Source organism: Ostrinia furnacalis, unplaced genomic scaffold (assembly GCF_004193835.3).
Source record: "Ostrinia furnacalis isolate ACB-3 unplaced genomic scaffold, ASM419383v2 OfSCF0015, whole genome shotgun sequence".
In the NCBI taxonomy this organism is placed as follows: domain Eukaryota; kingdom Metazoa; phylum Arthropoda; class Insecta; order Lepidoptera; family Crambidae; genus Ostrinia; species Ostrinia furnacalis.
In genome coordinates this window covers 218,822-235,797 of record NW_021130254.1, presented here as the reverse complement: position 1 = coordinate 235,797, position 16,976 = coordinate 218,822, and the positions used below count along the sequence as shown (strand labels likewise).

The 16,976-nt window shown below is 39.2% G+C and overlaps 2 protein-coding genes across 3 annotated transcripts; both read left to right on the top strand.

Annotated features, from left to right (window-relative positions):
• The first annotated feature begins 9,820 nt into the window (after window positions 1-9,820).
• On the top strand, window positions 9,821-12,253 carry LOC114359479 (histone H2A.Z-specific chaperone CHZ1-like). The gene is made up of 3 exons (XM_028314255.1): window positions 9,821-10,516; window positions 11,350-11,475; window positions 11,826-12,253. Exons 1-3 carry the CDS (start codon window positions 9,858-9,860, stop codon window positions 11,896-11,898), a joined length of 858 nt encoding a protein of 285 aa, XP_028170056.1. The 5' UTR covers window positions 9,821-9,857; the 3' UTR covers window positions 11,899-12,253.
• Window positions 12,254-13,174: 921 nt separating this feature from the next.
• LOC114357310 (TNF receptor-associated factor family protein DDB_G0272098-like) lies at window positions 13,175-14,865 on the top strand. 2 transcript variants are annotated; one of them, XM_028311987.1, is made up of 4 exons: window positions 13,176-13,721; window positions 13,815-13,843; window positions 14,354-14,488; window positions 14,782-14,865. In XM_028311987.1, the coding sequence occupies exons 1-4, from the start codon at window positions 13,206-13,208 to the stop codon at window positions 14,849-14,851; spliced, it is 750 nt and encodes a 249-aa protein (XP_028167788.1). In that variant the 5' UTR covers window positions 13,176-13,205; the 3' UTR covers window positions 14,852-14,865. The 2 variants fall into 2 exon arrangements, with proteins under 2 accessions (XP_028167056.1, XP_028167788.1); XM_028311255.1 differs by having other exon boundaries at window positions 13,175-13,843.
• The last annotated feature ends 2,111 nt before the right edge of the window (window positions 14,866-16,976 follow it).

Genomic DNA, 16,976 nt, shown 5'->3' with positions numbered 1-16,976 from the left:
TAAATTATTTATAAATATATTATCATTGTTATTTTATTTTACAATTTAAAATTCAAATTCAAAACTATTTAGTACTTAGTTAGGTCCTTTTCAGGGCACTTGCACAAGTCCCAAGAATAGCTTGCCACCATTTTGGGACAACATATTCATTCGAACTCAGCATCTTTAAGAGCATCTAAGCATTTGCTGGGAGGTATCAGATAGTTATTATTACAGGTTCACTGACATACCCACCTACTTCTTTTTTGAGAAAAAAAAATACGTTAAATTACATACCTACCTAGCGGGGACAGGGTAGGTCATGTGGGACTCACCAAGTCAAAAAGACAAGGCACACCCACTAAAATATACTGGTCCTCGGCCATTCGCCTTAAGTGGTAAGGAACTGTGGGACTCCAGACAAAGCTTTCACTACTAAAGTCCCTCTTGGTGGTTGCCCGCCTACAAGCCTCAGGACGAGGGTTGACGGAAGCATCTGGGAGCATACAAGCTGTTCCCGTCGGACGGTGGACTGACAAGTGACCTTATTCAAAAGACAAAGCAATGGTCTCTGTGAGCGCTATTACTATTAATATTTCACAAGGCGTTTAGTCACCATTGTGCAAACGCAAGTATAACATTTACACTTTTATTGTAATGCAATAAAATACTGTCATTATTTACTAATACTATAACACAGCACAGTAGTATTTTTAACATTAACTAGTATCCTTGATGGCATACAAGTAATTTAAATGCAGAAAGTAGTCTAACGCAGTCTAGTTTTCTTTAAAATAACTACCTTACTTAATGTACAGCCGATAGCACATCAGACTACATTTTTATTGCCAAATCACGCTAATTACAATCATAATAAAGATGACAAAATGTTGGCATAGGAATGGCGAATATCAAGCTTCCCCAGCCCAACAAGCCAGCGCGAGGGAGTATGCCAAATCCCCCATTTTTGCTTCTAGTAAATTTGAAAGCGTCATGCTTCTGCAGTGACGACTAAATGACCTAATGATGAAGTTTATTTATTTATTTTATAGAAACCAACAGCGATACATTGAAAATGTTAGTTATTAAAACACACATTTTGTAGGGGTTAGTTCCCTTACACTTGGTGATAGTAGTGGTATGTTGATGTTGTTAAGTTAGAATGTAGTTGTTGAGTACAAATAGGATAAGTTGTTCGGGAGCGGAATGTTAAATGAAAGTGTCCGTCACCGATGAGCGTGTTTATTGCACTGAAAAATATTATAACAATTGAGTTAAGCGTTGACGGTAAAATGCGGTGTCGGCGAAATATAAGATGTCGAGTGTGCTCGTACATGCTGCCAAATTTTAAGAAAAGAAGAAAAATAAAAGTTTATGGCGATGACGCCTTATCTAGTTTACGAGCAGCAGATACGATCACCTCGTCTACACTATCGATATCCGCGGTCTGCTCGCTGTGCCTCGTGCGGAGCGGCTGCGCGGCGCTGCTCGAGTCTTGCTGCTCTCGACGGTTCACGCTGCAGCCTCGATACCTTCTTCTTAAGCGTAGAGTCCCCCACACAAGAAATGCAGCAATGATGAATCCAATTACAGAGTACAATACATAATTGTGTTTCTCGTGTGTGAGTGATTGAACACTTAAAGCTTCTTGTTGTTCCTTGATGTTGTCAATTTTGTTTTTCAGTAATGTTAGAGCTTCCTTGTGGTCTTCAGGGACAAATGTGTGATTGAAGTCGGTGAGAATGTGGTTTATGCTCGATTCGCGTATGTACATCGTTTCTTCGCTTGTTGTTAGTTTTAGTTCACTGTGGTAGTCATTGCGCGCGTGAATGATGAAACTGTCTCCTTTCAGCATGCAACCGAGGCCGAGTGATAAGATTCCCGTGCCGCGTAGGTGTTGTGACGTAACTCCAGCTGGACAGAAAATGCGCGTAGTGCAGTCTTCGCAACAGGAGAATAGCCACGCGCCGCGATTGTGTAATCGCACCCACTTGTCGTTGCAATTTGATACTCTTGTACGGCATGTCGATAAGTTGCCATTGTTTAATAATTGCGCCTCACACAATGTGTCGGCGACTTTTATGTTATAAATAGGTTGATTTATAACACATAATAGTTTGTTATCTTGCAATGATATGCAGGATGTTACATCTCGCTCTTCCAGAAGTACTATCATGTCTCTCCTTAGGTTGACAGCGAGGTATTCTGATGTAGATTCAATATGTTTTTCTCTGTTTTCAGTTATTTGTGGTATAGGAATGATGCGGTTGAGTTCGTATTGTTCATTGTTTATGAGTGGTAGCTTCACTTCAAATAGTAGGTATGTACTCGTTAAACGAACGTGTACACGCGCTAGCTTGTACAGTCCCCGAGTACAATGACGTGTGTTGACACAAGGCAGTGATAAGTCGCTTGGCAACTGGCCGGAGATGATGTTGAGCTGCTCCTCAAATTGATCAGGCTTGATCAGATGGGTGTCGACTCTCCCGTCCCTTACGTCAGTCACCAAGTCCAGTAGTTGTTGTTGTATTTGCCGTATATTGGATAATATCAGGTTTACGGCAAGGGCGGTAGCTGTTATGTACAGGGCGTTGTCTTGCTTGAGTTGTATACGTTCTTCTGCTTCTGTGAGATGTTTGTTGATGATGATGAATTGCCTGTTCATCACTTCCTCGTTTCTCTTGAGAAGATTGTATTCACTTTCGATGATAGATGTGTGATTTTTGTAGAGGTTCAGAAGATGATTTTCATTAGATTGTATGATTTTGATGTCTTTCTCGTACTGAGTAGCAAATCTTTCATCTAGTGTTCCAAATAAAGAATTTGCTATGTATCCGATTGCGTTCACAAGTCCTCTTTTGTGACGCGAAAGTCCATGTTCTGAATGTAAGATCTCATTGTAGTGTTGAATTTCGTTGAGTTCATGTTGAAATTGAGAAGAAATTGTAAGAAACGCGGCTTCCTTTTTGCAAAGTGAGGTCAAATGATTGACATAGTTTTGTATGTTGTCCAAACTTCGCCAGTACGTTGTCATGTTGTAATATACAACCATTTTCCACTCGTCTTGTATTATTTGTATATCAGCCACCTTGTCAAAGTAAACAAGTCGTGAGGGGCTGAGCTCTGTTACGTTGACCATGTCTTGCATACTAGGTCCAACACACATTGTAAATATCATGAGCAGCGAACAAAATAAGCTGTTGAAGTGTTTTGTGCTGTTCTTGGTACTTCTACGTTTACGTTGTGTTGTTTCGTTGTTAGCAGGCGGGTTGGTTGTGGTAGCGATGTTAGTCGGCTCCAAAGGAAGTCGTGACAATTTCGTAATTGGTCGTTTCATGTTGCTTGATTTAGTTTTCAGTGTGACGACGCGTACACGACCGTCAGGCCCAGGATGTGTTTCTAGTACTCGGCCCAGCATCCATTTGGCAGGAGGGATGTTGTCCTCTTTCACAAGAACGACGTCTCCAATTTCTAAGTTAGTTGTAGGAAAATGCCACTTGCTTCTTATTTGCAGGGTTTGGAGATAGTCAGCGGACCACCGTTTCCAGAAGTCCTTAAACATTTTCTCCGTAAGTTGCCATCTTTTTGTGAGTGTCGTGTCCTGGCCTTCAGTTGATAGTGGTGGTTCTAAAGTTGGCTCGCCGATCAAGAAATGAGCTGGGGTCAAGCAGTCAATGTTGTCGATGTTTTCTGTTAACGCTACCAGAGGCCGAGAGTTGAGGCACCCTTCTATTTGTGTTAGCAGTGTGGTGAACTCCTCAAATGTTAATTTTTGGTCCCCAAGTACTCGTTTGAGATGATGTTTGAGACTCTTGACCGCTGCTTCCCAGAGACCGCCAGCCGTGGGCCAGGAAGGAGCATTGAAATGCCATTCAATGCCCCACTCCGACAGGTTAGTGATGACGTCATTGTTTATGTAGTATTCCAGTGCCTCCCTTCGTTGCTTTTCCAGAGTCCGTGCCGCGCCCACAAAGTTCGTGCCGTTATCGCTGTATATGTGTTGGGGCTTTCCTCTACGGGCACAGAAACGTTTCAAGGCGTTCAAGAAGGCAGCTGTGCTGAGATCGGACACCAGTTCGAGGTGAAGAGCTTTCGTACACAAGCACACGAACACCGCTACGTAGGCTTTCAATGTCTTGATACCTCTGCCTTTATTTGCTTTGACTTCCACATGTCCAGTGAAATCAACACCGGTGTGAGTGAACGGTCGGGATGGGGTGACACGTTCTGGTGGTAAGTCTGCCATGAGTTGATGGTTGGGTGCAGATTTGAAGCGATGACACGTGATGCACCGTGAAAGTTGTTTCTTCACTGCTCGTAGGCCACTGATTATCCAATATCTATTGCGGAGATACGTTAGAGTTAATCTGGCTCCTCCGTGTAGGGTCGTCTTGTGAGCTTGATCAATCAATAACTCCGTTAACTTGTCATTGTAGGGCAAGATAATAGGATGTTTTTGTTCTTGACTCAAGTTTGCGTTTCCCAGTCGTCCACCGACACGTAGGATTTTGTTTTCATCCAGGATGGGGTTCAAACTGAGAATGCTGCTAGTTGATCTCACCCGATTGTGTTTATTTAATTGTGCAATATCGTCAGCGAAGTGATTAATTTGTATTGCCTTGATAATTGCATTATGTGCGGGTTTCAGGTCACTCGTTGTTAAGTACGATGTATGTTTGGCATTTTTGACGTCACGTGCATTGTTTATGAATCGAAATATCCAACTTAGGATTCGAGTTACACGCGCCATAGAGCTATTGTTGTGTAGAAGTGACTCAATTAATGGCGCAGATTGTTGAGACACACAAACTTGTTTCATCCTTTTCAGTTCAGCATCAGTATGAAATGTTTCTTGTTTTGGATGTTCGTTGCTGTTTAGCCAGATGGGGCCTTTCCACCAAAGGGGATGTGATATGAGTTGTGATGGTGTCAGTCCTCTGCTGGCACAGTCCACAGGGTTGTCTTCGGATTTTAAATGTTTCCAACAGGCAGCAGGCATGGTTTCTGTTATCTTCACCACTCGGTTAGAAACGAAGGTTTTCCAACGAGACGGGTCGCCATGTAACCATCCCAGTACCACAGTTGAGTCAGTCCATCCGTAAACAGTTACATTCTGAATGTTTATAGAGTCTATGGTCTTTTTCATTAGTCTTGATAGGAGCTCGGCGCCACAGAGTTCCAGTTTTGGTAATGAAATAGGTTTTCTCAATGGGGCAAGTTTGCTTTTTCCAGCTACTAACTCGATGATGTGTTTTCCATGTGCATCGGTTGTTCTACAGTATATAGCGCACGCATAGGCCTTCTCAGATGCGTCGCTGAATCCGTGAAGTTCAAATGTCTGTGACGTATTTCCCATCCATCGATTTATTTGTATGTTATCGATTTGGGGAAGTTCTTGTCGAAATTGATGCCATTGTCTTTGTATGTTTTCAGGAAGGGGTTCATCCCAGGTTAATCCTGAAGACCATGTTTGTTGAAATAGTAATTTAGCTTTCACAGTTACAGGTGATAGCCATCCAAGTGGGTCGTACAGTTTAGATATGTCCGATAGCAATCCCCGTTTTGTTGTGACGTCAGCCTTGCCGTCTTCGTTGTGTTTGAATGTAAATTGATCTGTGCTCGGATTCCAGTTAATACCGAGTGTCTTGTTTGTTTCCGCATGTTTAAAGTTGATCATGTTTTGATTGATGAGATTTTCAGGTAAGTTTTGTAGTAATGAAGGACTATTACTAGCCCATTTGCGAAGGTTGAATCCTCCGCCTTTCATCATGTTGATAAGTTCAGTTTGTGTCGCTTGCGCCACTTCGATTGTGTTGCTTCCGCCCAGCAAGTCATCCACGTACAATTGATGTTCCAAAATGTTGGAGGCGAGAGGGTACTCATGACCATCATCCTTGATAAGTTGTTTAATAGTGCGCATGGCTAAGAATGGCGCAGCCTTCGTACCGTATGTAACAGTGCAAAGTTGGTACTCTGTGATAAGGTCTGCTGTCGAATCTCGCCACACGATTTTTTGTAAATGTTGATCTTCTTCACGTACTAGTATTTGTCTGTAGAACTTCTCGATGTCAGCTGTGTACACGAACTGATAGGTTCTCCAGCGCATAATGATAGCTTGAAGATCTTGTTGAATGTTTGGGCCACCTTCCATCAACGCGTTGAGGCTGTGACCTGATGATGTGTTGGCAGAAGCGTTGAAAACGACACGGAGTTTAGTAGTAGTGGAATCGGGTCTGACGACTCCATGATGAGGTAGTATACAGCTGGGATCGCGTGATATTGTGCATTTCTTCATGTGTTTAAGTTCCAGGTATTCATGAATGAATGCTTTGTAGCTTTTAGCCAGCTGTTCATCCTTGGCTAGTCGTTTCTCTAGTTGTTTGAACTGGGCAATGGCTTGTGGCTTTGTTGTGCCCAAATGTTGTTCATAATTCGGTTTCATGGGGATTTTCACTTCATAGCGCCCGTCGTCCCGTCGGCGTGTAGTGTTGTTGTATAGAGTTTCGCAATAGTGACCATCTGGTGACTCAGGGCGTGTTTCCATGATTTCCTCCATTTCCCAGAATCGTGAAATGTCGTCAATGTTGTTGAGAATGACGTGGCAGTTGAAAGTTTTGACGTTTCCCATCAACACCCACCCAAGTTTAGTTTGTTGTGCAATGGGTGCTTCCGGAGAACCTCGTAGTATGCCCGCCATGATGATATCTGCATAGATACCAGCATCCAGTAAGATATCAATTGGCCGAGAAACATTGTAGTCTGGATCGGCCAAGTTGATGTTGCGTAGATGAGGCCATTGTTGCTTGTCAAATGTGTAGTTAGGGAGGTTGGTCATCATTTTGGACATGATGAGTGCTTCAGTTGTAAATGTGTAATCTCCAAATAGTGATTCACACACAAGTTGAATCGTTCCGTTACTTTGATTGGTCGAAAATCCAATACCAGATATAGTTGCGTTTTGTTTTCTACGTTGCAGCCCTAGACGTTGAGCAGCTGATTCTGTTATCAAGTTTATTTGTGATCCTTGATCAAGCAAACATCTCAGTTTTAGGTAGGTTCCATCAGCTGACCTAATTTTTAGTTGGGCTGTAGCAAGTAAAACTTCATTGTAATCGCCGGTAACATGATTCGCCTTACGTTGTGACTTCGTGGAGGTCGTAGGTAGTTGCGGTGTCGCGTTTGTCGGCGAATTTGATGAGTCCACTTCTCGCAATACGTCGTGCAATGAAGTGTGGTGTTGATTGTTGCAAACGCGGCATCGTTTGATTGAGGTGCACTTCTTGCCATTGTGTGAGTACATGCAATTAGTGCATATGTTAAGTTGCGAAATTGTTTTCAACTTCGTCTCCGATGACATTTGCTTGAATGATTGGCAATAAAGCAGAAAATGGTCGCCTTTGCACAATGGACAAATTCTTTCGGCGTTGACGTGATAAGTTTTACCGAAATAGTTTTTAGGTTTGTTTGAAGTACTCGCATATGGTGTTCTAGGCGAGGTTGAAGTGTTGTCCTTCGATGGAGTAGGTTTTGCAGCAGATGTGTTTTGTTGTTTTTTCTTGTTTATAGGTTCCAGAGCGGTGAATTTACGTTGTAGAAACTCCATGAATTCGTCAAGGCTAGGGAGTTCTCTCGGTTGTTTTCTTGTTTCCATGTATGAAGCGTATGTCTCGGAGTCAAGTTTTGTAGTTAATATGTGAACAAGGATGGGGTCCCATGTTATTGTTTCAATACCCAAGTTGTGTATTGCATGTATAGTTTCCAAACTGGTGTCGTAGAGTCGTTTCAACTCGTACGAGGTTTGTTGTTGTATCGATGGTTGATTCATGAAGGTTTGGATTTGTCTTGTAAAAAGTAGTTGTTTGTTGTTATAGCGGTGGGTGAGAATTTCCCAACAGGCTTCATAGTTTTCCGCTGACACAGTTAGGTGTTGAACAATGCGCTCTGCTTCGCCTCTGAGCTTTCCCTTGAGATGTTGCATTTTTTGGCCTTGTGTTAGCATGGCATTATTGTGGATTGCTTCACAATATAAATCCATAAAAGTTGGCCACTGAGCATAGTTTCCGGTGAATGTGGGTATCTCGATGGGCGGCAGAGAACGTTGCTGGTGGGTGGTAGCATTCAGTTTGCGATGCAGTTCTCGTTTGGTGGTTTCAAACTCTGCTTCATGTTTTGAAAATTGTTCTTCGTAGTTTAAGTCGGTACCGATCAAAACATTGTCAATTTGCCAGTGTGTTTCGTCGATGACTCTCCAACGGGATTGTAGCATTTGTAGCTTGTCTTCGAGTTCCCACTTCTCGGTGATGGATTCAATGTCAATGTTGCGAACCATACGAGAGAAGGCTCGAAAGTTGGTGTTCTGTAGGTTGATGAGTTCGTCCGATTTCGACAATGTTCCAGCCTCGGTTTGTTCAGCGGTTATGTTGGATTCCAAAAGTTTTTGGAGGGCGTCCTTCATGGATAGGTACGTCCTTTTCAAAGTTTGATAAGCGTTGGTAGTAAAGTAGTCGTCTGATTGGTTTACAGACAGCAAAAGTTGTTTATGATTGATTTCAAACTCACTCCATAGCGACTCCAGAGCTTCCAGGCGTTTTTGGGCGTACTCCGGCGTCTTGCGGCGTGAGGTGTCCTTTTTAAAGTTGACCACGATCTTCTCGATCCCTTCCGTTACGAGTTGTTGTTTCTGAAGTAATTTTTCCATGTTGTTCAAGTTGGTGGCTTCAGATGTTGAGATGTTGTTGAACTGTTGTTCCGGTGGTGTGGTATGTGGTAGAGATGCCTCTACGATATGTGCGCACTCTCAATTTGCCCGGGGATTCCCTCTTCCGGGAGGCCAGACAAACCGATTCGCTACCGCAGATTTATCACTAATCACACACGTTCACACTTTAGGTTCTGATGAAACATCCGGCTCGAAGAAATGTAGGGGTTAGTTCCCTTACACTTGGTGATAGTAGTGGTATGTTGATGTTGTTAAGTTAGAATGTAGTTGTTGAGTACAAATAGGATAAGTTGTTCGGGAGCGGAATGTTAAATGAAAGTGTCCGTCACCGATGAGCGTGTTTATTGCACTGAAAAATATTATAACAATTGAGTTAAGCGTTGACGGTAAAATGCGGTGTCGGCGAAATATAAGATGTCGAGTGTGCTCGTACACATTTACCTTACAAAGTTATAAACATTTTCATCCTTAAAAATATGCAAGTTGAAAAGCTTAGTTTGTCTTAAATCCACCTACCATCGCAGTATAAGTAGATCGTGAAGTATTTTTTTTGCAATCTCAGACGTTAAAAAATAGTTTAAAACCTACCGATATTTACCTTCTTCTCCTATCTGCCTCTAAATGACTCTAATTGCCTACTTGAGAAGTAAGTTTTGATTTAGTTTTCATGTAGAACTGTATTGGTATCTTATGAATATTGCTAAGACTGGCTTTAATTAGCTTGATAAAGTAAAAATACCTAATTTAATAAATAAATAAATACTAGTTTTTGCCCGCGGCTTCACCTGTGTCAATTTCTATTTATTTCTATATAAAATTTCATCGAAATCGATTTTATGGCTCAAACATAAAAGGACAGTAAAAAATTCCATTCATCAGTATGGATTTCTAAGACAATGGGTAATCTGGCCTGTGGAATGGAGAAGAAGTGAAGTATATTTTGAATGTCTAAGAAACATATGACTAAATCTCGAATACTAACAATTCACAAACAGACATTCCTTGTAAATATAAGTTAAGGATAATGGTTTGGAATGACTCAACCAACTTTGCATGAATCAAGCCCCATGTCTAAGGAAACAAACGTTATAATCATCATTAGAGGTAATATAAATAACCAGATCCATCGGCATACCTCATTTATGTTACAATCGTCACCATGCTTGCACGCGTTGGTCTTATAGTGTGTGTTGGGATATTCCTAACGTGTGCGAGTCCTGTGCCTCAAGAAAACAATGACCCAGATGTTGTAGACCGAACACCAGCACTAGATATATTTGAAGAACAAACGACTGAGATAGCCACTGAAGACCCACTTGCAAATGGTGATCAGGCAAGCAATCCGTCAGTCGCTCAAGAGGGTGGAAATGAAAACGAAGTTGAATCGAACACTGAAGTAAATGAGACTGCTAACAATAATGAGGGCAATGAAACTGAATCTGAGCCTGAGAACAGTAAAAACGATGAAGGGTCAGAATCAGGAGCTGGAACTAATGAGCCTCCTATTGAAGACAGCGACTCAAAATCTGAAAGTAATGAAAATGATTCAGGAAATGCACATGAAGACCCAGTTCATGGAAGTGATGAAGACGACTCAGAAGATGATGATGAACATAACGATTCAGATGAGGACCACCCCGTGGCATGGTCCTCATCCGTGGATGATGAACATCAAATTAATTTGAATGTCATAGAATTAAACGATGTCACTTTAAGGGTTTACAAAACATCGGAGAATCCTGAGTATTTCATGTGCCAAGAAATTAAGAGGCAAGACAAGATTTTAGAAAAAATTTGCTACATTTCATCACCACCTCCGTAAGTAATGGAAGTATAAAATACACTCGGCATCAAATAAATCGCACCTCTCGCGACAAGCACTTTCAAACGTATGCATCCCCACTTCCTACCAATATTGGCACCGTTAAAAAGCCTAGTTCTAAACTTTATTTCATTAAAGGAAAGGTTTTTACTCCAAAAATGTGTCTTTAGAAGGATCCAGAGTCACTTCTTCAAAAATCGGGAGTTACGCTTGTGCCAACTTTTATGGTTATAAAACTGTTAAGTTGGGATTAATCGCTATCCATCTGTTAAAGAAGATACGTGTGATCATTATTTAGTTTTATAACCATTAAATTTGGTCTAATTGATCCCAGAGGTGAGCCCAAAGTGAGGTCTATTTTCAAGTCACATTTATGGTATATGTTAATAATTTATTAAGAAATTAAATGTGTTTTTCTTATAGGATATTTATTGGGCTTTCAAATAACACCAATATTGTTGGGGCACCATGATTGTGTCAAAAGAAAATCTTTGAAGTTCGCGTCGCGGAAGGTGCGGTTTATTTGATGTTGAGTGTATTATCGCATAAAATAAGTAGGGATAGTTACATCACATAATCATCTTACTTGAATACTAGTAAGTTTGTAACTAACTTGTTAATATGAACTTTAGCCCGTGATGAAAAGATACATGTCTTCTTGCTTTGTATTCTTTATTTTGAGGTAGTTGGGATTGAATTCCCTCTACCTACTGGATGCAAATCTTTAATAAAAAGAAGTCTTAAATTAGTTCATTGGATAACTGATTAAATATATCTAAAATCAGTTAACAAGCTAGAATTAACTTCTAGAATTAATTGTTTCTTTCAGGTTTTTCTTTGATTTCCATCCGAGGGAGCAAGTGTCGGTATTCCGTCAACATACAAATGGCCAAGACTTCATTTGTCAGGATATAACAACCCTTCTATCAGGATCACTTCAAGTCCTATGCGCTTCGTAAGTATAAGTATTTTTATAATTACTTCTAATACAAGAATAATATGGCTACACTACATTTTAAATAAACAACTTGGAAAAATCGAACTGTCTAAGGCGGGACTCGAGCCCACGACCAACTGAGTTACTTAGACACTGGATGAACCTGTCGAAATTTTCAAGTATAATACGCTGTTATGGCCGCGTTTTATTTCATCAATGTTGGGTAGTACTACTTTCAATACTCAATACTCAATAGTACCTACTACTAATGGCTATACTGCTGTTGTTATGATTTACCGCAGCTATACCGCACTCAACTTATCTTCATTTATTTACTTAAATTGATTCGATATATTTTTATGTTACAGAAATAAGGAACACTATTTCAAGCAATCGTATGGTCTCAAGAAATTTATCGTATATCATAAGAAATCATCATAAATTATTTATTGGGATAATAATACACAAACCCAATTTATTCTTTCTTAAACCATATTGGTAGGCACCTATGTAAATTAAATCTTAAATACCAAACATACTATTTTGTTGTTATATCTTAATATTAAAGTTACTTATAATAATAATATCAGTGTTACCTTTCAAAATAAATTGTTAATTTATTACTTGTTTAATTTTGTTTAATTGTTGGATTTTCTTGAATAAAAGCAGATAGGTGAGGAATATTGTGTGTAGACACTTTGTACCTATAAGATTTTATCCTTATCAACAGAGCAAAAAAACTGGGAAAACCGTTTATTGTTAAATCTTGTTATACATAAATATAATAATTAACATACTTGTTTCTTCATTATGTTATCCTTAAAACCTACTGTTATCTAACTACTTGTTCTACCTTCCTCTAAACGAAAGTAATACTACTCTTGTTACTTATTTTAATAGATAAACTAGCTTTTTCCCGCGGCTTCACCCGCATGAGACAGATCGTCAACAGAGCAAACATCTGGTAAAAACCGTTTGTTTGTAACATAAATGTTTATAAACATATAATATAAGTGATACACAATAATTTACATACTTGTGCCTTCATTATTCGGATTTCCACTGCGCAGCGAATATGTTATCCTTCCTTTATAACTTTTAAATATTTATAACGAATTTAAATATCATTAACATCCCTGAAGGATTAACTGCCTACGCATATAGACATTACTATGTTGACATGTTAATTGGTGCTATAATGTTTAATCTATACCAATATTATAAAGAGTAAAGATAAATTGTTATTTTGTATTGAACAGGCACCTTAACTACTAGATCGATTTTAAAATATATATTTTTCAGCATTAGAATCCATTTTTTTCTGATTAGTTAAATACCGATGTCTAAAAGTCTTTTGGCTCGGTCCCCCGGCAATCCAGCTTTGCAGGATCCAGTAATGCAGGCCTGCCACGAGTACAAAATACACCGCCTGTCACGAGTCTTTGCACCGAGTATAGTATGGATTTCTAAAAAAGGATAGGTAATTTGGCCTGTGGAACGGAGCAATGAACTGAAAATACTTTGAATGCCTACAGTAAATAAACGACTTATTCTCAAACACTATTTGGTATAAATTAATAACTTGCAAATGGAAAATTAACTACTAATAATATTATAAGTTAAGGATAATGGTGTGGGTTGACTCAACCCACTTTGCAAAGCATCAAGTCCCAAGAATAAGGAAACATAAGTTGTAATATAAATAATCAGATCCATTGGCATGCTACATTTATGTTGCAATCGTCACGATGCTTGCACGCGTTGGTCTTATAGTATGTGTTGGGATATCCCTAACTTGTGCGAGTCCTGTGCCTCAAAAAAATGATGACCCAGATCTCGGTGTTGTAGGTCGAACCACACTACCATCAGATGAAATTTACGAACAAGCAACTGAGTTAAACACTGAGGACCCACTTGCAAATAGTGCTGATCAGGCAAGCAATCCATCAGTAGCTCAAGAGGGTGGAAATGAAAACGAAGCAGAATCGAATACTGAAATAAATGAGACTGTTAACAATAATGAGCGCAGTGAAACTGAATCTGAGCCTGAGAACAGTAATAATAATGAAAGATCAGAATCGACGGTAGGGACTAATGAGCCTCCTATTTTCGAGGATAGTGACGTAAAATCTGAAGGTAAAGAAAATGATCCAGGAAATGCTCATGAAGACCCAGTTCGTAGAAGTGATGAAGACGACTCAGAAAATGATGATGGACATCACGAATCAGATGATCAACATGAAATTACTCTGAATGTCATAAAAATAAATGACGTCACTCTAAGGGTTTACAGATCACCGGGGTATTATGAGTATGTCGTGTGCCAAGAAATTAAGAAGCATGACCGGAGTATAGAAAAAGCTTGCTTTACTTCATCACTAAGTCCGTAAGTATTATTTTGTTTTTTTCAACACACCCAAAAATTTGTAGAGACTACATCATAATATCAATATCTCACTTATCGATTCGAATATGTACTTGTGTTATATAAATAATACACACTTTAGTTTTTGTTATCTTTTTTGCTATGTATGCCTTATTTTAGGTAAAGTCCGGTCGCCGAGCACGTAGAATTTCGTCCAACGAACAAAAGAAAGCACACTCACTGGGGCCACCCGTCGCACAGTCGCGACAGCAATATAATTACGCGCGAGCGAAAAGGATGGGTAGCTTGGGGTTATTGGACGAAATTCTACGTGCTTGGCAACCGGACTTTAGTTGGGAATTGTAAATTCTGGACTTATTCATACTAAAGAAAAATATATCAGGCACCTATTTCAGAAGTATGAGTCTACTTGTAAGAATATTATTTATGTAGACGTAGGCTTTCCTTTTTTTTCCAAGTTATTGAATAAATATATTGTTAAGCTAAAATTAACATTCTGTGCTTTTTCAGGTATCTCTATGATTGGGAATTCAATAAACCTAGAGAGTTAGTGGCAGTGTTTCCCATACATTTAAACGGACAAGATTTCACTTGCCAGGAAATAATAAGCGTTATAAAAGGACCACTTCAAATCCTATGCGCTTCGTAAGTATTTTCTTAATTATAAGAATGTTTGCTTAGTCAGTTTCCCTTCTTATAAATTCCCTTGTTATAAATGATTTTAATTTATGCCCACTAACCACAAATGATGCTTGCTTAAGTGAAGCAGTAAATCGAACGCACACACGCACCGCGTTAAATAGAGCTCTGTCTCTATTGGTTCGTGTGTCACCCTGTGCGTCCACGCGCACTGTGAGATCTCATGTAATGTTTGTGAATACGGGCGTTAGTGTCATACTTAATAACATAATTAATTGATTGGTTATTTTATGTTACAGAAATGAGGGACACTTTTTGGACCGATCGCCAGGAGTCGTCAACAGATATATACCTATAGGTAATTATTAATTCAAACGATACTGAATTATCTCTTAAACTAAATCATAATATGGATAAAAAACTTTTTTTACCAAATATTCAATTTTATTATTATTACTAGCTTTCCGCCCGCGGCTTCGCGCGCGTCGACTACATTTCTTTGCTATAAACCTCACGGAGCCCGAGACCTTTCCAACGAATGCAAAACCGTAGAAATCGGTTCGTGCGTTCTGGAGTTATAGCGTCAGGAAGGAAAACCCGACTTATTTTTATACATACAGTGTGAGTCACGTTAAAGTGTACATATGAAAATAGATGAAACTAAACCTATTTTTATCGACAAAAAAGAGGTCAAAAAAGTTTTGAGATTTTTTTTTAATTTTTTATAGAATTTTTTTCTTCCAATTACTTATTGTAAAGAAAACGTAATAACTTTTAAACTAAGCGGAATATCCTGATAAAATAAAAACAGTAATAATGCTAAATAACAGGCGATACTAAAAACATACATAAAATACACAAAAAAGGCCAAAAAATAATAAAAAATGATACTTTATGAAAAAAATCTGCTTTTAAATTCGTGTTTTTTTGGTTATTTGATAAATTTCTCCAAAAAATGCCCCTATAACCGGTGGTTTTTATTACTTTGTATTATTTTCTATCGTATTACCTTTGTAAAACCAAAAATCGTATNTGATGAAAGATCCGGCTCGAAGAAATGTAGGGGTTAGTTCCCTTACACTTGGTGATAGTAGTGGTATGTTGATGTTGTTAAGTTAGAATGTAGTTGTTGAGTACAAATAGGATAAGTTGTTCGGGAGCGGAATGTTAAATGAAAGTGTCCGTCACCGATGAGCGTGTTTATTGCACTGAAAAATATTATAACAATTGAGTTAAGCGTTGACGGTAAAATGCGGTGTCGGCGAAATATAAGATGTCGAGTGTGCTCGTACAATGTAATAAACATAAATATAAAAAAAACGTTAAGTACTATAATAAATGAAAAGGTAAATTTTAAATTTAATATCCACTGTGAGGTAACATAAAGTCAAAATTGATTCTGAATTAAAGCACTTGCCAGCCAGTTATCTTCAATTGAAGATAATAATAATTAATGATGCAGAATTATCCGTTCTATATTTAAATCTTCATTAGAGTGCCGACAGAAGCTATATAGTCTTTCATAAACACCCACGCATGGAGTCATCAAAAGGACGTCTATCGATAGTCACAGGGTCGTCTTTAACCTACTGGAGACCCTGACTAAATTAGGGTCAAGGTATCCCTTTTCCTTAAAAAAGACGGTACCTACGGTAGATAACAGTGACAAAGTCAGAAAATTTAGGGCTTATTAATATTCATCGGTGGACGTCCTATGGCTGATACAATTGATGATTATTATTACAATCACAATAAATGTAAAGGGGTGATTCTTTTGAGAGTAGGCAAGAGCCCTGTCATTCCAATGTGCCAAGTGCACAGTAGAAAAGAATGGCTGGTCTATCAAATACATTAGCAGCCGGCACTAGGCTCCTGTGTTGTAGGTGCTCTAAGTGGAATACGTCGTAAAAATAAATCTAATTCCACTTAGAAGACCTATCCAAAATATCGATAGGTGTTCTAAGTGGAATGTCCAGCTGCTTTTCGTGCAGGTGCTATTTGGGTGGGTGCTCAAAGTGGAATACGTCGATGGTCTAACAGACCATCACGCGTCACCAGAGGGTTAAGAACATTGAGCAGATCGAGCCGGCTTAAAAACTGTAAATGTAAATCTGTTCATTAAACCGAGCGGAGTCGCGTTCAAAGGGATTACACGGCTTCGTTTCGCTCCACCATGTCGTTTTGTTGCTGCAAAAAGTGTGGGTTTGTTAGGTAACGGCTTCATTTAGAAACTTTGCATCGGGAGATGATGGAAAAAGTTTTTTAATATGACAATTGATAAACTATTTTCCGAAGGCTTTGGGCCTACGCAGAAAATCTGTCTTAGTTCCCACGGTGGCTGGGATAACAAGTGGGCCGTGTCATTTGGGAATAGCTTGCGTTTGTATTGCTAAAGTATTTGGGAGGAAACAGCCTAAAGTATTGCTCGAATTTATTATTGTTTTTTGTTCCTACATCACCCAAAGCCTATGTTTTATATTAAGGTCCAATTTAT